At 38.9% G+C, this 22,510-nt stretch overlaps 3 protein-coding genes and 1 pseudogene across 3 annotated transcripts; 1 reads left to right on the top strand and 3 right to left on the bottom strand.

The window, feature by feature from the left end:
* Window positions 1–2,874: 2,874 nt before the first annotated feature.
* Window positions 2,875–3,588, bottom strand: LOC132932682 (proteoglycan 4-like). The gene has a single exon (XM_060999051.1). The coding sequence runs from the start codon at window positions 3,586–3,588 to the stop codon at window positions 2,875–2,877; it is 714 nt and encodes a 237-aa protein (XP_060855034.1).
* A 9,222-nt stretch (window positions 3,589–12,810) lies between these two features.
* Window positions 12,811–15,898, top strand: LOC132932681 (uncharacterized; annotated as a pseudogene).
* LOC132936678 (uncharacterized) lies at window positions 13,678–15,126 on the bottom strand. Its single transcript, XM_061003445.1, has 4 exons — window positions 15,079–15,126; window positions 14,659–15,019; window positions 13,922–14,584; window positions 13,678–13,817 (listed from the first exon to the last, which is right to left on the bottom strand). Exons 1-4 carry the CDS (start codon window positions 15,124–15,126, stop codon window positions 13,678–13,680), a joined length of 1,212 nt encoding a protein of 403 aa, XP_060859428.1.
* A 1,019-nt stretch (window positions 15,899–16,917) lies between the features above and the next one.
* LOC132932680 (52 kDa repressor of the inhibitor of the protein kinase-like) lies at window positions 16,918–19,296 on the bottom strand. The gene is made up of 2 exons (XM_060999050.1): window positions 18,798–19,296; window positions 16,918–18,614 (listed from the first exon to the last, which is right to left on the bottom strand). Exons 1-2 carry the CDS (start codon window positions 19,294–19,296, stop codon window positions 16,918–16,920), a joined length of 2,196 nt encoding a protein of 731 aa, XP_060855033.1.
* Between the last annotated feature and the right edge of the window lie 3,214 nt (window positions 19,297–22,510).

Here is a 22,510-nt window from a genome sequence, read left to right as displayed (position 1 = left end):
ATACGAATGTCCTACTTCTGGAAATTTATGGTCTATTATTTCATATAAACCTTTCAGAATCATATATTGATATAAACATATTATATTAAAGTTTTTGTTTTGTCCAGAACACGAATCAGACCATATGATGAGATGATTAATATTATGTTGAAATGTTAACTGAGAGAGTTGAGTAAAATACATTAAACAGCTTCCAACTTCATTGCTACCTTTACCTGCTACTTCCTCAGTCCAACTAAACATAAATGGTTTGTGTCCATTTTCTGATGTTATTGTATGTATTCCAAAATTGTAAAACCAAATTTGCCGAAGATAAAATGCTTTTGAAGTTGACAGTTTAGGCAATGGCATTGTTTGCTGTAAGTCCATTGTCATGAAACATGTGCTAGGATTTTCTAAAGCATATGCCCTATCTCTTTTTTGTACTTCAAATGCAGTTTTATATAAATTAATATGTTCGGCATTTTCACTTTCACCAGAGTCACATTTGCTACAAGTATCACTTTGTGGACTTCCAAAACCAAGATTAAATTTTGTGCAAAATATATTTCTATATGTTCCTTCTTTTACCTTGTAACATTGAGGTTTGTTTTTTTCATCACATTTTTCAGTGTATAGTAAAAATAATTGATGTATATTTAATGTAGGAGATAAATACTTTCTATTTGGGTTATTATTTCTAGAATAATGGGAAGAGTCAGCAGGAAATGAATTAATATGTTCTACAATAAATGTTATGACATGATCCTGTATCTTATGGGGACGATTAGAATGTTTACCTTGAAGATCTTCATGTGGAGATGCACCTTCTGTATGTCGCTGTTGAATGATATCAACTTTATTACGGCCAATTTGAAAAATCTCACAGAATGCTGGTTTACATACTTGTATTTCTGATATCTCACTTTTAACAAAATATTTGAAACTACATGATCTTACTCTTGTTGCGTTTTTTGATACCCGGGCTGTCTCAAATTTTTTTAGACTTTTAAACAAATATGCATTTTTTACATTTGTATCCATCTTATAATAAGATTCAAATAGAAGCTTTCTTCTTTCCAAATTTACTGTAGTGGTACACTTCAAGCGACATTTTGACATACACAGCTGACCTTCATTAACACGCTTTGCTGGAACAATCACTCCTTTTTGTGTTGTATACTGTTTGCCTGTTTTTCTTTCAATAGTTGCTTTTTTTCTTTTCCAATTGTTTTGATTAAGTGTTCTCTTTCTACTTGCCTTTTTTTCTAGTAATACATCATTAATAGGTTCATCAATAACATCATTGAAAGCTTCAGCCTGTATATTATCTAAACAATAAAATAAATTACTAATTTATCATAATTTATTATGTTTTTAATATATATATATACCAGTAGCAGTTGGTCTTAATTCATAAAATATACATTGGCTTGTGTCTCTGTTTGCTTGTGGAGTCCCAGGGATGATATTTACATCTAAATATTAAAAAAATAAATTATTATTAGGTATGTTTAATAAGAAATACATTATAGGTATGAATTGGTAGCAAAAATATTCATATTTAAAATAAAAATATATTAGTATGCAAAAATCATGTAATATAATTTTTACATAAATTATTGGAATTTAAATTTTCAGTCATAGTAACTATTGGTATTTGTTTAAAAAATATAAATTGATCAGTGTCTCTGTTTGCTTGTGGGGTCTCAGGTATGACATTTATATCTGAATGTTAAAAACCACAATAATAATAATAAATTATTATTATATATGTAATAAGCAATATATAATATATATTAGTAGGTGAAAACATATATTCATAATCAAAATAAAATATTAGTCATATTAGTACACAATAAGCATGTATTATAATTTTTACCTTCAATATTCAAATTTGAATTTGCATAAATTAATCCCTGCTCTTTGTCTGGACCTAGTAAATTAATCAGTTTTGTGGTATCATTGTTTGCTTGTGAACTCTCTATCTCTAATACATCATTATTAACTAATGGATCTAAAAATAAAAGTAATATTGGGTTATATAGAATAGACTATTTAGAAACTATTTAGATACTTGAACATACAAAATAATCTTGTAAAATTTACCTGAACTATTCAAATCAAAAGTCAACTGCCTTACAACAGACGGACGTTCATTTGTTTCAAGTATATTATCAGTATCTAAAACAAATCATTTTGAAAAAAAAAAACAGGAATGAAATTAATAACAAAATGTGTAGGTAGTGTTAATTTTTTTATTTTTATACTTACTAAATGTATTCAAATCTGATCCATTGACGCGGCTACGACGGTGGTGGTAGGTGGTCCGCGGAGAGCCGGTCGTTGATGGAGTAGAACGGGTGGTGTTCGCACTCGAATGTTTGAAATAAACGACAAACACAGTTTTCGGGTAAACAAAGTCGTGTTTATTTCACCCCGTACCGGGTACGCATATATATAGTATATGGATACAAAAAAATATTAGAGATGAAAAAAAAAGAACAACATTCGGCGGGCTATATGGAAAAGGTAATTATATGGCTGGGATCGTGGTGTGTGCTCACAACGTGTCTTTTTACTAGTGGTAGGTCTACGACGGCCGGTACTCGTTCTACGCGACTCGCCTTCCCGTCCCACCTTGTGCCTTTGTGGCGTGGTGGGGGAGTTGGCGTTGTCGCGCTGTAGCCCGTAGTGGCGGTTGACGAAAAGTGTAGACTGGTCGCTGCGGTACCTGTACTTTGTACTGGTGGCCGCTGCGTACCGCGTCATACTCCCCCGCCAAACCGTCACACGGGGTACACTTGTACCGGTGTCCGTGTGTCATATCAGGACGGGGTGGCTTGTACTACCTCTGGCTTTCGCTTGAGGTAGACTTGCCCGCGCCCGTGAGTGTTATTGGGGGTGTTTTGGGGACCCTACCGGAGTGTAGTACGAGTGGTGCTCGTCCAACTCTGGCATCCCCTCGAACGCCACCAGCCAATCTGTCTCGGTAATTTCTACCGTGGACTCCGATTGGTCTGGCGACTCCTGGCTGGTGGGTTGTCCCGGCTCCTCGGACTTGCCGTCCTTGGAGGCCGGTTTGTCAACCTCCATCGGTGTAGGGTTGGTCGGAGGCGTGCCGGCTGCTTCCGGTTCTGAGGTTGGCGCGGGTTGCTTGGCAAGCCGACGTTGTTGGCTTGCCTCGCTTTCCCTGGCATTCCTCTTCTCCTTCAGCTGTTGGAATTTCCGGCGGTTCCTTGCCTGCTGCGCCTCCGTCCTCACCCTTCCTGTTGGGCCGGGGAGTACCCCCGTTGGCCTGGGTACCGGTGCCGGCTCCGCAGGTGTTACGGGGGCAGGTGTCGTTGCTGGGGGTGGTGGCCTTGTCAGGGACGGTGTGCGGCTGCCGGGTGTTGACGTTGGTGGTGGTCGGTGTGGCCGCAACCTCCGCTGAATGTCCGTCGTACGGTCCGCCCAGCCCCGGTTGTAGATGGCCGCCCGCACTGGGTCCTGCAGGAGTTGGCGGGTAGTCATCCTCGCGACCTGGGCGGCTGTTCGCGGCTCATCCTGGCCACCGGATACCAGCCCCAGCCGTTGGATTAGCTGGGCAACCTGCTGTTGGCCGGTCATGTTGTCTGTAAATGATTATTATTACAGACAATTGTTTATTTAATGTTGGCCTATCGGTGCCCGTTTTAAGCATGACACATATATTTTCCGCGGTGGTTGTTGGTCGGTTTGGAAGACTCCTTTCCCGACCTGTTTCGCCAGTCTTACCGGTCCCCACCACTTTGGTGCGAAACCGGCGTGAAAATCTTTGTGTGCCTTAGATAAGTGGTGTGCTTTGTAGTAGACTACGTCGCCCTTGCTGAACTTCACCGGTGTGCCGGTGTTCGTGCTTGGTTTTACCACTACCTTTTTGCCTAAAATACGTTTCTCCCGCTCTACCCTCTCTTCCTGTGTTTTTTCGATGTGTACCGGCGCCGCTTTAGACAGCGCCCAATCTCCGGGTCTCTTGCACTCTCTGCCGAGGACCAGGACCGCGGGTGGGTAGCATGTCTGTTCGTTGCACCTGTTCCGTATCGAAAATAGGATTGAGGGTAGTTTCGTGTCCCAAGATTTATGTTTGCCCGTTACTAGTTGTGCGCGTAACCCTTTTTTTAAATCTTGATTACGGCGTTCGACTGGGTTGGCCCTCGGGTGGTAGATTGGGGTCGTCCAACCCTGTGCCCCCCAGCGTTCTAGCGCGTTCATCATTTCGTTTGACACAAACTGTGGGCCGTTATCACTGAGACACACGCGGGGGTAACCGAAACGCGAAAAGAACTCGCGTTCTAACGTTTCGATTATTGTTTTAGAGGTTGCTGTTCCTAAGGGGTAAGCCTCGGTCCACCTACTAAAACAGTCGGTTGCTACCAGTATGTACGATTTTCCCTTATCAGAACGTGGGTATGGGCCCATGAGATCGACACTGATAACTTCCCATGGTTCACGGGGGGTTCTTGGTTGCATTGGGTCGTTTGGACGTGAGTTTAGTGGTTTCGTGCACGCACATACGTGGCACGCACCGACATATAACCTGACGTCGTTTTTTTGACCTTTCCAATAGTACCGTTGTCGAACCGCCCGGTACGTCTCTTTCCAGCCCGGGTGGTTGGATAAGACGTGATCGTGACACCTCCAAATTGCATGTTGTGCTTTGGTTTTTGGTATCACGACGGGTGTGTGGGTGCCTACGTTTACGCGTAAGAGACCTTCGGAAAAAACGTATGCGTTTGTTCCCGATTTTGTGCTCCTAGTGTTCCGCGCTGGCCCGTCCCACCTGTGGCCGGCGACTACTTCGCGGATTGTGGCGTCTTCGGACTGCCATTTTTCGAGAGTCGTCGCGGTGAGTGGTGTGTCGTCACTAACGTGGTTATCGAACATTGAAAATATTCGGTCAGATTCGAGGTCAACACTGGTTGTCGGCGCTGTGGGCGCCCTTACCAATTTTTCCTCAAGTCGATCTTCGTCTACAGGTGTGCCCGGTGCCGGGTCACGAGATAACAAATCTGGTGCTTCGTTTTGTATTCCCGGGACGTGTACCGTACTAAAATCTAAATTAGCTAGTTGTAGTGACCAACGTGTTAATTTTGAATTTTTGTCTTTAGCCCTGTGTAACCATGTTAGTGCCGAGTTGTCGGTTAGGAGTTCGAAACGTCGGGTTTCTAGGTATGGTTTGTCTGTCGCCCAGATTATCGCTAGGCACTCGCGTTCGACCGCGGCGTACCTTGTTTGCGTTTCGCTAAACTTTTTGCTTGCGTAGGACACTATGCGTCTTTCCTCCGGTCTGTCACCCCGTTGGAAAAGTACCGCACCGGCTCCTATTTCGCTTGCATCTGTTTGCAGACAAAACGGTTTGCTATAATCGGGTGGCGACAATTTTGGTGATGTGACTAGCGCGTTTTTTATTGTTTCGAACGCGCGTTGTTCTACCTCTGTCCATTTCCACCGTACTCCCTGTTTTAATAAATTAGTGAGTGGTGCTATGGTATCCGCGTAATTATCTACGAACTGGTTGTACCAGTTGCACACGCCCAAAAATTTACGTACTTCCCTAACCTTTTTGGGAACCGGAAAATTGTCAATGCATACCAATTTTTCCGGTTGTTTTTGTATGCCCTCCGAGTCTACGATGTGCCCTAAAAATGAAATTTCGCGTAGACCGATTTTACATTTTTTTGTGTTGCACGTTAGTCCAAACCTCTTGAGCCGCTCGAGAACCTTGTCTAAGTGGGTCTGGTGTTCGTACTCGTCCCTTGAAAATACTACAATATCATCCAGGTAAACTTGTACGAAATCATCCTGGTACCCCCTCATGACCTCGTTCATGAGTCTCACGAAAGTCATTGGACTATTCTTTAGACCGAAGGGGAGGACTCTGAACTGATATAGACCTCTACGTGTTCGGAATGCCGTATATTTTCGTGCATTTTCGTGTAGCGGCACTTGCCAGTACCCCGACTTAAGGTCAAAAATGCTGAATATTTTCGCGCCCCGCATTTGCCTAATCATTTTGTTGAGATCTGGCATAGGGTACGCGTCGGATTCCGTAACGTCGTTAAGCCTCCTGTAGTCGACACAGAGACGAAAAGTTCCGTCTTTTTTCTTTGCCATTACTACTGGTGCGGCCCATGGTGAGGTGCTTGGTTCTACGAGCCCCTGGAGTTCCATATCGCGTACCATATCGTCGATAGCAGTTTGTTTCTGCTGCGGATATGGGTATGGTTTGAGCGCGATTGGGGACGGGTCTTTTAGCAGAATTTCGTGTTCAATTAATTTGGTACGTCCTACTTTTTCGCTGAATACTACCGCGTATTTATTTAAAATCTTGGTTAGTTTCGCGCGTGTTTCGGGGTCGTTTCCAAATTCTAATTGTGACAGGTCGGGACGAGTGGCGGGTGGTTGAGATTTCCCTTTCCAACATGTCGACGTACGAATTTGCTTACCCATGTGAATTGTGCACGCGGCGTAATCCCAAGAGACTTCGTTGTTAACAAGAAAGTCGTGTCCTAGTAACGCGTCGCAATACAAATTGTCTAGGATGGTCGCTTCGAATTTTATATCGAGTGTACCTATCCTAGCTTCGAATGTGGAGGTGCCACTGGTTGTTGCAGTGCGACCGTCCGCCATCCGGACTGTGTTTGTTGGTCCGTGGGTGGGTGTTTTGCCGTATTTACGGGCTACTGTCGGGTTTACGTATGATTTTTGTGCCTGCGAATCTAATAGGGCTGTTACGAAGCCTGACGGAAATTCGAGTTCGACCGCGGGGGTCGGAATTTTGTCTTGGCATGTTCGCGTACCGTTATTAGTCGTATTGCAATTGGTCGAGCTGGACAACTGGTTCTGAACCGCGATGGAGACTGTCTGGTCGGTGGTGTTAACCGCCATGACCATACTGTCAACATCGGTTGCCTCGTTGCTCGCCTGTTGCCTTACGTGCGCAGACTGACCTAATGCGGGGATAAGCGCGGTGTGTGTGCTTGTGTCCCCGTCACCTGTGCGGGTGAACACCCGTGTCTCTGTTGCCTTTGTCCCTACACCTGTGGCTGCCCATAAGCCGGTTGTTGTTGAACACACATGTCACCGGTGAGGTGAGTGTGTTCAATGGTGGGGTGGTGTAGGTTGGGGGTCTGTGAACGGGTGCCGAGTGGTGATTGGACGGAAAAAATGTTCGTAGTTGGTTGTTCTGTGTGTTGAATTACCGAACTACGCGCTTTTCGATTACGCTTATTTTTTCCGTGTGTACTACCGATAGTGGGTGGTGATGAGTGGGGGGGGTGGTGATGAGTCGATGAGGGGGACTAGTCCTCGTCGACTCCCCCGCCGTTTCCCGACGTGGTCGGTCTGTTTGGACACTTACTGTTCCAATGGAGTTCCCCACAATATCTGCACGGCCCCGGTGGTGTATTATCAGTTGCTTTCGCAAAAAATTTTTTTTTGACCGGGGGGGCTGTTTGTGGGGTTTCCACCCCTTTTTTAGTTTTAGGGGCCCATTGTTGTGGGGGCGGGTTGGTGTTGTCCGTTACCGGGTCCAAAACGCCTGCGATGCGTCGTAGCTCGCTGAACGTCAATGGCCGGTGTAGACGTATGTGTGTACGGAAAGTGTCACGCGTTAGTCCGGCGATAATACCTACCAACTCCGATTCGGATAGGCCGGTATTTACGCGGCGCGCCAGCTGGTTTTTAATCAGCACAAATTCCGTTAACGACTGTCTGGGCGTTTGACGTGTTGACACGATGTCGGCGCGCAATCGAGACTGAATTTCGGCGTTGTTGAAATTTTCATGAAATTCCTCCCTAAATTCTGTCCAGGATAGGTCGAGTGCCCTGATAGAATTGTACCATGTACTCGCCGTTCCTTTTAATTGCGGCTCGACCGCCCTGCACCAACCCGATGGGTGTATACGCGCTTGCGTCAAAATCGACTCGGTATTGTCTATAAACCGTACGGGGTCCTCGGCCCTAGTTCCTGTGAACTCGGGTAACGAGGCTCTTGCTGTACGCAAGTCCTCGTACGGTATTAGTACCGAACGTTCCTGTACGCGTGCTTCATATGACGCGTGTGTGGTGTGACCCGTATAGTCGTGTTTACCGTCGCGCGTGAAGAACGGTCGGTTGTTCGTGGCGGCAGTGTGGCTGGCGCTCGGCTGAGCGCCGCCTTCGTTGCGCTCATACGACCTACCCGACTGGTAACTATCGTGTGTACGAGTTGTTATGTGTACGGGTGACGGGTGGTTGGTGTACCGCGGGACTGCAAAGTCGTGTGGCTGCTGCGTGGCGGTCGTGCGCGATTCCGTAAAGAACCGCGTCATGCTTGCCTCGAGCGCCATTAGGCGTGCCTCGAACGACGTTTTGTCGTTCGTTTGTGGCAACGCCAGTTTTAACTTTTGCAGTTGTTCCGCTGCGGTTTTGAAAATGTCGGTATCTAATGGGTGTGCGGACTGGCCCTGTTGCATGGTCAGCTGGTTGTCGCAGTCCTCTGGCCGTTCGTCCATTGGTCCTTGACTTGCCGTATGGCTTGTCGAGGTACCCCTAGTCGATGGTCCGAAAATCTGACTGACGTCCGTGCTTAACAGCGTTGATCGAACGTGTGGTTGTTGTCCAGTACCGTCCCCTAATCCTGTGATTGGGGGCTGCACTGGTTCAAACCTCACGTTCTCGGGAACTAGTCCGCTTTCCCTAAGGTGCTCCTCTAGCCTGACATACACATCCGACTTCGACCCGGACACACTGAGTCCGCGGGCCGAGCACTCGCTACGCAGCTCCGCCGACGATAACTGTTGTAACGTTTTACCAGTCATTATGTATGATTTAATTACAAATGCTGTAGTTAAGCAGTTGGTCGGTGAGGTAGCTTGTGTTTGGTGTGTGTACGTGGTTTAGAGACTTTTTTTTTTTTGACGTAAATTTTGTGCGCTGTTTACGGAAGTTTATCAGCGATTACGTTAGTAGGTCAGCTGTTGACGGTGCCGCCGTTGCGTTCCCAGAATAGCAGAACTGGGTCGACGTACTCGGCGGCGGCAGTTGACGGCTGCAGCGGCTGAAACCGGTTTTGGCCTGCGCGCTGTGCTGTTATCGACGGTAATGTCGCGGGACGAAAGGTAGGCGTTGCGGAGGGGTGGCGGTTGTTATATAACTACTTCCCAATCCGTATCACGGTTATGCACGGCTGCGCGGGATTCCCTGTTACGTGCTAGAAATAATTCTTACGTAATGTTCACTGGGAATCCTAGCTAACCGGCAAACACACTCCTGGCTAAAAGTCTTAATATTAACTTAATATAAGCAATCTACCGAAGTATGTGTCAGCGTGAAAAAACTCTTACCTTTACGCTGTCTTGAGGCGATGATTCCTCTGCGGGGAGCCAATTTGACGCGGCTACGACGGTGGTGGTAGGTGGTCCGCGGAGAGCCGGTCGTTGATGGAGTAGAACGGGTGGTGTTCGCACTCGAATGTTTGAAATAAACGACAAACACAGTTTTCGGGTAAACAAAGTCGTGTTTATTTCACCCCGTACCGGGTACGCATATATATAGTATATGGATACAAAAAAATATTAGAGATGAAAAAAAAAGAACAACATTCGGCGGGCTATATGGAAAAGGTAATTATATGGCTGGGATCGTGGTGTGTGCTCACAACGTGTCTTTTTACTAGTGGTAGGTCTACGACGGCCGGTACTCGTTCTACGCGACTCGCCTTCCCGTCCCACCTTGTGCCTTTGTGGCGTGGTGGGGGAGTTGGCGTTGTCGCGCTGTAGCCCGTAGTGGCGGTTGACGAAAAGTGTAGACTGGTCGCTGCGGTACCTGTACTTTGTACTGGTGGCCGCTGCGTACCGCGTCACCATTAAACAACAATTTCCTTGATGAGGCTAGTGACTCATAAGTAGATAAACAATTATTATCATTTTCATTCAAAACGACCGCGACGTACTAACAGATCGCGATAATCAATATCAAACAAACAAAAATTGTTAATAACATTATTATTTGATAATAATAAAATTAACCAATAACAAATTAAAGTAAAAACAATCCACGAAGAAAAGTTGGTATAATATTTGCAGATAGTGTCTAAAAATACATATACAAATAACACCGAAATTTAATTCAGTAACAGCATGGATAAAGGCGGTAATATCCAATAACACTTTGTTCTAAGGAGTTAACATACACTACCACCTTTATCCACTACAACTAATGATTAATTCTTCTTATAACACCCTTATCAATTTTTTATTTCGGTAACTACTAAATAAAACCTTATCAAATTTTGATATAATGTTTATAACATTATAACACCTTTATTCATGCAATAAAATGCATTTTTGGAAAAATGTCAGTTAACACCTTTATCCATTGACCCCTTCAATTCTCCGTCAAGTATTGTAAAACGACTAATAGCACCGATATCAAAAACTGGCCGCAATATTACTATAGACAATTGGTACAATTCAATTCCATTGGCTAATGAGTTACTAAAAAATCATAATCTTAGTGGGTACTTTGAGAAAAACAAAAGGGAAATTCCTCCGGTTTTTTAGAAACTAAAAAAAGAGAGGTAAATTCGACTTTGTTTGGATATGGAAAAGACCTTTTACTTACATCTTATACTCCAAACAAAAATAAAAATGTCATTATGATAACAAGTATGCATGATCAAGGTATCATTGACCCGGAATCCGGTGACCAAAAAAAACCAGAGGTCATAACGTACTATAATGGTACTAAAGGTGGAGTGGATGTAGTAGACGAAATGAAAGGCGAGTGGCAAGAATTAGTTGTCGATGGCCCCTAACTATTTTTTTTTCATTAATGAATATTGCCGGAATAAACAGTCAAATTATATATCGCGAAAATACAGGTAAAATGATAACTCGTCGAGAATATTTAAAAACTTTGGGACAAGAACTCACTAAACCTTACATGGTAAAACGTCTTGAACAGCCATTGTGCGGCTGCGGCTTTCCCTGATGGCATGTGAATGGCGCGGGATATTGCCGGCAACCTGATATGCCGGATAGTTACAAGGTGGTGGATGAGTTTATGAGGAAAAAGACTCGGATATTATAATTTAGTGGACTGTATTGAAACTAAAGATTAATTACTAAATTTACAGATAACGGGACGAGGAGGTCCTTAAATCTAAGACTATATTAACAAAATACATTTTACAAACATCGATATTTTAATAATGATTTAAATATGAAATGAACATCACCGGATTTATCCCTGGATGGCCTGACGATGTCCGACGATGTAGTTCATGAATACGCAACGAGGGGGCGTCAACCGAAACGACACAATGCAAATTACCACGACGACGGTGACGGTGACGGCGTAGACGAGATGTCGGTGGCAACGAGTGGCACACACGCGAATTAGTATTATAAAACGGCGACGGCCGTGGACGCCGGTGGCAGCGAGTGGCGCACACACGACGAGAGTACACGCGGTGACGAGCCGTGAACGTCGGTGGCGGCGATGGCGCACATAATATCGAGGACGTAACGCAAGTCGACGGGGCCGTAAACGTCAGCGGCGGCAAAAGCGCAAGCGTGACGCTTGTAGTAAACCATGTTTACTCGTATAGTTGACGTTTCCTGGTATTAGGTATTTTTACATATTATTTTGTCCTTTGGCCTTTTTGATTAGGAAAATGTGTAATTGAATAATATGATGAGATAATCTATAATTAAAGATTTGTTTTTCAAAATCTTCCTTGGCTTGCGATCTATTGTAAGGTTTCATAATGTGGGTATGTAACCTGAAAGCTTCATCTCCAACTATGACGTATGGTAAACTTTTGTCAGCACCAGGGAGTTGAGTATTTTCGGGTAATCCAAATTGTTTTGAGTAAATCCGTTTTCCCATTGCAGATTTTGAAAATATTCCGCTATCTCCCTCTTTCCCATATGACCCTACGCCAATAGCTAAAAATTTAGACTTGGCATCAACAATCGCTAGTAGCACAATTGAAAAATAGTTTTTGTAATTGTAGTAAAGAGATCCTGACTTTTCTGGACATACAACACGGACATGCTTCCCATCTATGGCTCCCACACAGTTCGGAAAATTCCACCTCTCCCAAAATTCTACTGATCGAGCTTTGAAATCAGTTTCGGTTGGTTGTGGTAAAAGTATGGGCATTAAATTTTCACATATAGCTGATAATACTTGTTTTATAATATTCGATATTTCACTATGTGAAATTCGAAAATTATACGCCAATGATCGATATAATTCCCCAGTTGCTAGGTACCTAAACATTTTATTAAAATATTAGAATATTTGGTAACCTATCTGCCTACCTGTAGGTACGGAGAATAAATAAAATTGGTCCAAAATACCATCTCCCGAATAAACACCACAGAGCCACAACTGAATTTTTTTTCTTTAATATTAGTTTCATGCTTTTCTTCATTTTTCTACATTTGAAATATTTTTCACCCTTATATTAATTAGGTAAACCACTATCAACTTTTGATTTTCAAATGACAACCTATTCTAAGAGTTTTATAAACTAATAAAGCTATTTTTTTTATGAATTATCGCGTTTAAATTTTCATTTTTCGTTATATTCCGCTGACGAAAGTTGAAAATTTTAAAGTGAAAATGCATGAAAAAAATAGCTTTATTAATGTATGCAATTATTAATATAGGTTGTCATTTGAAAATCAAAATTCGATGTTGGTTTACCTAATAAATATAAGGGTGAAAAATATTAAAAATGTATACGAATGTAGAAAAGCATGAGACTAAAATTATTTTAAAAAAAAATTTGAAAAAAAGTCTATACTTTTTGAAATAATGAGTGTTCAACGACAAAAGAATCATCCTGTATATTATGGAGCTTACCGTCCGGAGTGTGATAACAACGGGATAAATATTTTTCGTATTTATGTTATTTTTAGATGAAGATTGTAAAAAGAGATGGCGTTCGATTCGGGACCATTTTAAGTGTCTTAAAAGAGAAGGAAAATTAGGAACTGGATCTGCTGCTCGTAAACCAGTTAATTGGCCACTCTTAAAATATGTATCCTTCCTTTCGCAAGTTCCAGAAGAAAGGAGGTAATATAAAATGTGTAGGCTTCAATTATAGTTTCTATAGGCGTTTTTAATAAATAACTCTTTTAATAGGACCCTATCTAATTTATCGGATATTGGACAAAACGAAGAGATCAGTAATGACAGTACATTGGAAGATCAAGATATTGATGTTGAATGTTTTGATACTATACTACGTCCATCCTAAGAACGCTACTCGTTCGCGCATCCAAATGACCGAGCTCCGGGGTTTCGTAACCAAATTTCTCCCACTATACCATCTAGACGCCGCCGTAAATTCCTCCACTCACTACGTGCGACCGGCGGCTAATAACACGACCGCCGCCGCCGGTAGTTTGTATACACCGGCTCAAGTAACACAGCACGAAAAAAATAATACCTGGCGACTGGGGCACCTATTACGTATTCAACAACAATGGAAATAATATGTATGTAATTCATTTATTTGTATTTTTGCAATTATTTTTTATATTTAATTTATTTTTATCAACCAAAATTAATAATTGTACATAACATAATACACTTTATAATATTAATTTACTAAAAAAAAAATTAAAATACAAAAATAAAGATAACAAAAAAAATCAAAATAGTTAAAATACAAAAAAATCAGTCAGAATCAGAAGAACTTGTATCATCTGGTCCTATCGTCAAAACATGCCGTTCTCCATCTTCGGGTAGTTCGTCCATTAATTCGTCCGTTATATGTTCCAAGTCCCAAAACTTGTCTTTCACATTTTTGATATGTTCTACAAAATTTTCCACATTTCCGGAGTTACATGTTCCACGCCTTTTTTTAACAACTCGAGTACATCTTTTAATTTGAAGGTGTTCTTATGCGTCCGGACATAACTCTTCACAGACGACCACGCGAGCTCGATTGGATTAAGCTCGCAGTGGTATGGAGGTAATCGCAATATAATTTTGTTGTCGTTTTTTGCGTACTCATCAATTACGTATTGGTCGTACTTTTTTTTTATTTTGTTGACTCTTTCCATCAAATCGTTTTTCACAGTAGAATGTTCAACGATCTCGCCTTTATTTTCAAGCCAGTCAATAATTGCTTGTTTTTTCCACGACCTCACTGGAATTTTGTGTTTCTTCACGGAATAGTACGAAGCATTATCCATTACAATGATGGCATTTTTTTTTAGTAATGGCAGAGTTTTAACAAACCATTCATAAAATGTATCGCCATTCATTTCATCATGGTAGTCCGTCGAGTTGGTTTTGGATTCAAAACACAAAAGGCCCCCCGGGACAAAACCGTCTGACGACCCGATATGTAATACAATAAGTCGTTTACCTTTGCCGGATGGTTCCTTTTGTGATGTGGTGAGGCCTCTGAGAAATGCATCCCTTGATGATGTGACCGTGGTATCAACCCACGCTTTGCTATGCGTCTCACCTGCATTGACCCAAGTCTCGTCCAAATAATATATTGGCCGGTTCTGTGCTCGATAACTTCTTATTTTATACAAATAACCTCGCCGCCAAGATATTAGATCTTCTCTTTCTAAAAGAGCACTGTTCCGGTTTTTTTTACAAACTCAAATTGTAAATCTTTCAGCAATTTATGAAAGGACGAACGTTTCAGGTTTGGTAATGTTTCGTCTTCATTAATGGCAATTAACATTTTGTTTACTGTTGGCACCTCATGTTTCCTCCAAAAACTATGAATTTTTTGCCTTATGGCATTTTTATCAAACTCGTCAACTTTATCAAGTATTGTCATTTTATCTCTTTTTTTGTTGGGCGATGATACTGTACCTTCTTTTTTATACTCTGCTAATGTGGTTTGTACCGTACGTTGCCCAATACCGGTGGTTTTTGAAACTTCAATGATCATTTCTCTGTAGGACAATTTGGGCATCTCTGGATTTTCGAGCTGTTGGGTGACTTTATCTTTGTATACATTGATAATGATTTGCTTTTGACCAGTGCCGATTAACTAAAGAAAAAATATATAATTAAAAATTTGCAATAGAGAAATAGTATACAAACACTTACTTTTTCTCTTGGGTTTTTTTTGGCAGGAGAAACATCTATGACATCCATATTGTACTGTATTAAAAAACAATTAAATGCTTAAACACGAAAAAACTGTAAAAGTTGTGTTCACGCAAAAACGAAAATGTTGTGTATGTACACAAACACGTAAAATTATGCAAACACTATAGTACGCGCTGTATACAAACATTGTCATAGTGTCAAGGATGGCGGCTCCGTCGGTAGCAGCGGCGAAGGTGGCGGCGACGGTGGCGGCGGCCAGAGTTGACGGCGGCCAGCGTTCGGGAATGTTTAGTGGTGGGAATGCGCGAGATCGGACGAATTTTGGTCGCCGCCCAGTAGCGTTCTTAGAATGGACGGACTATAGTAATGAATCCGTTCAAACTCCACCAGCAAGCGATACAGATGCATCTAAGTCAAAAAAAAGAAAAATGAAAAAGTATCAGACATTTTAGCTGAAAATAGAGAGTCAAGACTGCAATTAATAGAAACATTGAAAGGTGCCGGTCAAAAACAAGAAGATGAAGTAGATGCATTTTATAAAAGTATTTCTCTTTCCGTAAAACGCCTTCCGCCATTACTGAGATCCGAAATCAAGATGCAACATTTACAAAGTTTACATAATATAGAATTGAAATACATGCACAGTCAATCACAATACCAGCAACCATATTTTTGTCCTCAACAAAACATACCAGAGCATTCATTAGTTCATCAGACTCAGACTCAGACATACCAACCATTAGATCAACAAGAAAACCAAAGTTGTCCATCTCAATCTATATTATCTCAACCCTTTTATGAGAATCTTCCATATTGACTTAGTGTCATAAAGAAGTGACTGATTTCTTTTTATTTGATATTTTAAGTTATTATTAAGTTTTATATTTTATTCAAATGTTGAATGTGTGAACTTGTTGTATTTAGTGTACATTTCAGTTCACACCATTTACCTATAAGTATTTAAATTCCTAACAGTACTTTTTTTTAAATTTTTTATCTTGATATTATAATATACTACATTGTTTGATTAAATTCCTTATTTAACTTAAAACATTTTAGTTTGTTTTCACTTTTTAAATTTAATAAACCCTGAGCGAATTGAACTGCAACGTGGGATTTATTTTAATTTTCATGTGACTCTGTTTTTGGGTAAATATAAGTTTATATTTTGAAAAATAATTTATACTTAATTAAATACCTTAAAGTTACTGCAAGTTTTTCCTTTGGTGTTATAGGAAACTTCACAGTAGTTGTTGGCGCTTTAAAAATATATTGTGCGATGGCAGATAAAACATAATCAAATTGACATTTTGTCAACCTAAAATAGTTTTGAAATTTACATTCATCATCGATGAGGTGTTTCATAACCAAATTTTCAAATGTTCCTTCATTACGCCTTTCTGTAAACATATTGTGTACTTTTTTCCTCTTATTTTTTTTTCGTGAACAGCAGATCTATGATTTGTTCATCTCGTTCTTCTTCTTCAAGAATATGCAGTAGAACAATCCTGGTAACGTCATCCATGGTTGAAAGTTGGTGATTAACTGCTTAGGAAATAAATTTTTAGTTTACTGCATGCAGTCAACTGCATAAACAAAACCAGTGCTGCTACATGCGACGGACGCAACAGCGACTGCATGCGGTCACTGCTGCAGTCAACTGCAGAAACGAAACCGTACCTTCACTTGTTACTTCAGTCAGGGGCGTAGGTATAGATTATTAATGGGGGGGTTTCGACTTAAATTATTAGTAATAGGCTAACGTGAAAAAAACCAAATGCAAATATAGGCGTATATTAATAAAATACTTTTAATATTATTTTTTTAAATCAAACATTATACAAGTAAATTTAATCGTTTCCTACGTTGTGTTAGCTTGTTCACAATGAGTAAAGGATCGACAGTTACATCTCTATAAATATTTAGAAGAGTAAGTCCAGTTAGTCGCTCTTGACCAATGGCGTTTCGTAAATACGTCTTTAACCGCTTTAATGTAGAAAAGGAACGTTCCGCACTAGCAGTAGACACAGGAAGAGTGGCTAAAATTTTGAGAAGATTATAAATGAGAGGAAAAAACTGTTTATCACACTTTTCCAATGTTTTAATTGCATTAAACTCATTCAAGTCATCACTTATTCCTTCCCACTTCTTGGTCCATAATTGATACTCACACAACAGATTTTCAAGTTTTTCATTTACCAGGTACATTTTATGGATTTCTGTCAATTTGCTTTTAGCATCATTCTTATTTTTCATAAATTTTGGAATTAAGATCTGTAGGTTCCCGATCTTTTCGTGATGGTTAGAAAATCTGGCTGCTAGTTCGCTTAGAACATGGTCAAGAAATGGATAGTAAACATTTATTTTATAATATATTTCGGCTGTCTCTGCAGGATTATTGCTTCGTCCTTTTTGTCTGTTTGTGATTCTAGGTGCTGTAAGTGACTCAATACCTAAATATTCTTTAGAATCTGTCACAATTTTTAAAAATTCATCATCATTTCGTATGTCTTCTAATGTTTTTTTTACGATGTCTACATATTTGCACGCTTCGGTCAAATCAATATTTTGAGTTTGAAGAATTTTATTAAGAGTTGACGTGAAACTGAAAACTTTTCGCAAAATGAGCATCGATACTACAAACTGTGAGTTTTCTATTGCTTGTTTTAATTGGTAGGCTTGTGATGCACATTCTCTTCGACTATCTTGTAGAGCTTGCAGTGCTTCTGTTACTACAGAAAACATTTCTGAAAATCGTTCTACTGCCAAATGTTTTTCAGTCCAACGGGTTTCACAAAGAGAAACCAGATTCAAGTGAATAGCTCCAGCTGACTCTGCTGCATCTTTAAGAAGACCATCACGTAACGCGGATTGTCTAAAAAAATTAATTACAGTCTTAATAGTACCAATACAGTTTCGGATCATAGGGATTTCACAAGAGTGTGCCAAAACCAAATTTAAATTATGGGCTGAGCAATGGATGAACTGAGCTTTTGGGTATTTCTCTGAGATTATTGTGCGCACTCCTCGAAATTGACCACTCATCACAGCAGCGCCATCATATCCTTGGCCAACTAACATCTCCATATCTAATCCAAGAGTCATTATACATTGCATGATGGTGGTGGCCAACGCTGAAGCTGTCACATCTTTTACATGCAGAAACTCTAAGAAATCTTCTCTGATAAATACATTATCTGCAGAAGAATCGTCTACGTACCGAATGCACAAAGCTAATTGTTCGTACCTTGATATGTCTTGCGTTTCATCAGCAAGAATGGTAAAAAATCCAGCATATTTTATTCTATTGACAACATTTTCTTGAATAAAATTGCCACATAGATCAATAATTTCGTTCTGTATAGTTGGTGACGTGAACATTGATCGACTGTCGGATGTTTGGGATAAAATATGTTCCTTTAGGAAATGATCACCCGATCTTGCACGAAATCGCAAAATTGCACGAAAGTTGCCATCATTATAGGGGGGTTCTGTTAAACCTATTTTGCCAGTTTCATTTTTACCCCTTAAAGCTATTTGTTGACGACCACATAAGATTACAGTTTCAACAATAGAGATCAATTTTTTCCTATTTTCTTCGGCTTGTTTTTTATTTTCTGAGTTTATAGATGTTATAATATCAGTAGTTTTTCCTGTCATAACTGTTATAAACCCTTGAGCTTTTTCAACTGAAAACATATGATAGTCTGCCTTACTATGACTGTCAAATATTTGTTTAGCTTTTTTCCAATTTATAAATGGGATGGCAACTAAAGACCGTAGTTCTTGTCCACCACGACCACCATGATTACGACCAAATAAAACGCACACTTTGCAAAGAGCACCTTTGGCAACATCTGAAAATACGAGCCAAGAATATTGTTCCATCCAGTGGCGTTGGAAAGAAAGACGTCGTTTATCACTCACAGGAAATTTATATGATAAAGGTGGCATCCACGGGTTTTGAAAAACTTTAAACTTTTTTTCGTTATCTGTCGGTGGATTTCCTAAATAGATTCCTACATCATTTTCAAATAATAGCTCTTGTTCTCCTTCAACGGAAGAAACTTTTTCAGAAGGACTTGAAGCTTCAGGATCAGTTGGGTCAGACACAAAAAGAGATGAGGGTTGATTAATTTGCAGGGTGGTTCTACTTTCGGATTTTTTTTTCTTCTCGAAAAAGTTTAAAACCGATGGCTGACTTATTCGCTTCATTTTGTTTCTGTTATAATAAAAATAATTAATTTTTTAATATGTAATCTTATAAAATAATTTGAATTATCGAAATATAGAATATTATAAATTAGAATCTCTAGAGTGAAAATAGTCTGCCCAATGAACAACAAAAACATTATAAAATTCGACGTTCAAAAAAATTACATTTTTATTTGAAACAGTAAACGTATAAAATACGTGTATTGCGAGTAAACTCAAAAAAAAACGTAGAAGTAACAGCCGTAACAATCTAACATAAACCCGATGTACAATAAAATTATAATCTACAGATGATAATAAGGAATAATTTTTATCATAGAAATACAAAAAAAACCTAAGCAACAATGAATACGTAAACATGGATAGCGTCAAAAACGTGCTGTGTTGACGTCGGTCACCGTGGCAAGATCGCGAACGTCAACTATATGTGTTGACATCGGTGATCGGCAGTGAACGTTTTAATATAAATGACAAAACGAAAAACAATTTGAAATAAATAATTCTGATTGTATTTATATAATATAAATTATAAAAATTAATAAATTACCTGTTTTGGCTGGAAAATAGTCTTTAGTTACACGACAACTACAATGCGCGACAGCTCCAGGATAAATGGCCTGATGTAAAACGGGGAATACGTAATTTCAAACACAGTGATAAGTTCTTATACTATTAATAAACTATTATTAGCAGTATTGCTGGTACGGCCGTATGCGTCGTGGGTAAAAATAAGACCGTCGGGCACGCAATTTTGTAGTTAATATTTTATATATAGCTATTACAATATTGAATATAACATTAGATATCTATTATCTATCTTGATAATCATTATTTTTCGTAACAAACACGTACTTGTAAAATTGTATTACAAAAATATTTTTTCCTGATTATTATTATTATATTATTATATATTAACTGATTGGGATTTTTTAATGGGGGGGGGGTTTGAACCCCCCAAACCCCTCCCTTACCTACGCCCCTGACTTCAGTGCTTACGGAAACTTTAACCTCCCTAATTTCCTGATCTACTTATTGAACACTCTCAGTTTCGCTTTTAGTTAGGCTAACAATAATTTCTTTTTGACTCATTAAGTAATAGTCATAATAATTTAATTAAATAAATATCGAATCCTAGTTAAATAGATTAATTTTAAACTTAATTAAAATGTAAGTGACACACTAGCGTAAAATAAATTAAATCGTTTATAAATAATAATTATACAATTAATAGCAACGGTGAATAAATAACTAAAACAAAATATTAAATACGTATAATTAATGAATGGACAATTAAATAATAACACCGTTATTATATTTCCCTATTAAAAACTTTTTTTTTTTTTTACTTTTATTCAATTTTTTTTTTTTACACTAACTCAATTAATCAATCATAGGACATCTATACTTAAATAGTGACTCCTACTAACTGTATTAATTAAATTAATTCAATTTTAAAATTAATTCAACACTTAAGGACTTATTCCGGCCTTATATAAAATTAATCTCAAAATATAAAATCACTGTCTTCAAATAAATTCACAAATATCAGGACTTACAACTTGGCCTATAAAATTCAATAACTCGACTTATACTGTCGTAATAATAACTCGAAATTCAATAAGACTCGACTTCAACTGTCGTAAAAATTCAAAATTCAATAAAACTCGACCTCAACTGTCGTAAAAATTCAAAATACAAGGAAGGACTTACTTACGGCCTTTTAAATAAATTCAATAAAACGAAAGGACTTACTACACGGCCTTATAAAATTCAAAAAAATCGACTTCAATAATTGTCCAAATATGTAAGTCAATTTTATAATGAATTCTGAGATAGCTATTGCTATGGACGTCTCCAAAACCGAGTTTGTTCGTTAATAAAGAAATACGTGGTGTATGAGTTATCACTAATACTTTATTAATATAATCAATTTTAAAAGAAATTTAGTTGTACAGAATACTTAGATTTAAATTATTAGACTTAAAAGATTAACAGAGGTTCTGCTAGATGGTCTGACAGTGCTACACTAACTCTTATACAGACAGGGAGACACGGTAGGAGCTCGCTCGGGCTCAAAACTGTCCACACAGCGAATTTCCTTAGACCGTGTGACTATGCCTGTTCACATATTAATATGCTTACACACTATTCTATATTATACTATTACATACTGCGTATAGCATACAGACAGGGGTTCACAAGACTATGTTAAATTTAAAATATGCCGAAATTAATGTTTTGAATTTTCTATTTTTCTGTTTAACTGTGGCGATGACTATGTTCTTTTCTGATAATTTATCGATTCGAAGTAGTTCCAAATCCCGATTAAAAACAATGATAGCGACACCTGCATCGGTGTCCGCTCCCATTATCGTTCTAATCGGAACATGGTCTAGTCCAGGAATACGACCACCTCTTGAAGGTTGTTCTTGGACCAAGGCTATGTCTACTTTCTTGTTGATGCAATAATCTCTTAGTTGTTCTACGACTATGAACTTCCCGTTCATATTCAATTGTACGATCTTTAAGGGTTGTTTTTGTATTACGTTTGGCATGAAGGGTCCGTGTAATCGGTCCTCCTTAGGACATTTTCAATTGGTTTTATTTATTATTATATTACAATAATAATTATATTAAAATAAAAACAATTAGAAGGTATAATACTATGATACGTATAATATGCATATTACAATTTATTAACATTTTACATAATAATATTACTAAGATACGTCTAGTATGATTGTGTTTTTATTTTTGATGTTGTCCGATATATGTGTAGGTTCGAAAATATTAGATTTTAATAGTCTTTTTCCATACCGTGATTCAATCAATTCTGGCAGAAGACATTCTTTATAAAATCTGTGAAATATAGGTATATTATTACAATTTATTTATTAATTTTAATTTATAACTATTACAATTTACACATTTTCAATCTTATGTAAAAGCTAATAGGTATTTCAATGCAACAAACTATATTGGTTAAATTGTATTATTTAAATTTTTGTAAACATACGTCCCTAACTGAATATCCTTTTTAGAGTACCAAAATCTTTCGTCGTAATCGATTACATCATATTCAATCCATTTTTCGGAGTATACAGCAAAATAACATACATTCATTTTTGTTAATTTTAATTGTCCCTGTACTTGATAATAGTATGAACTAGTTTTTTTAATTTCATTTTACAGTCTACAATATTTACATAAGGTA

This window comes from Metopolophium dirhodum, chromosome 1, assembly GCF_019925205.1.
Source record: "Metopolophium dirhodum isolate CAU chromosome 1, ASM1992520v1, whole genome shotgun sequence".
NCBI classification, from domain to species: Eukaryota; Metazoa; Arthropoda; class Insecta; order Hemiptera; family Aphididae; genus Metopolophium; species Metopolophium dirhodum.
This window is presented reverse-complemented; position numbering and strand designations above follow the sequence as displayed.

Bases quoted from the DNA above. Each gene is read 5' to 3' on its own strand.
- LOC132932682 (XM_060999051.1), bottom strand. From the start codon at position 3,588: ATGACCGGCCAACAGCAGGTTGCCCAGCTAATCCAACGGCTGGGGCTG.
- LOC132936678 (XM_061003445.1), bottom strand. From the start codon at position 15,126: ATGGATGTCATAGATGTTTCTCCTGCCAAAAAAAACCCAAGAGAAAAA. The intron at 15,020-15,078 runs GTAAGTGTTTGT...TTTTTTCTTTAG, and splicing joins AAAAAAACCCAAGAGAAAAA to TTAATCGGCACTGGTCAAAA. The intron at 13,818-13,921 runs GTTATGTCCGGA...AAAATTTTGTAG, and splicing joins CGCGTGGTCGTCTGTGAAGA to AACATATCAAAAATGTGAAA.
- LOC132932680 (XM_060999050.1), bottom strand. From the start codon at position 19,296: ATGAAGCGAATAAGTCAGCCATCGGTTTTAAACTTTTTCGAGAAGAAA. The intron at 18,615-18,797 runs GTAAGGCAGACT...GTCAACAAATAG, and splicing joins ACAAATATTTGACAGTCATA to CTTTAAGGGGTAAAAATGAA.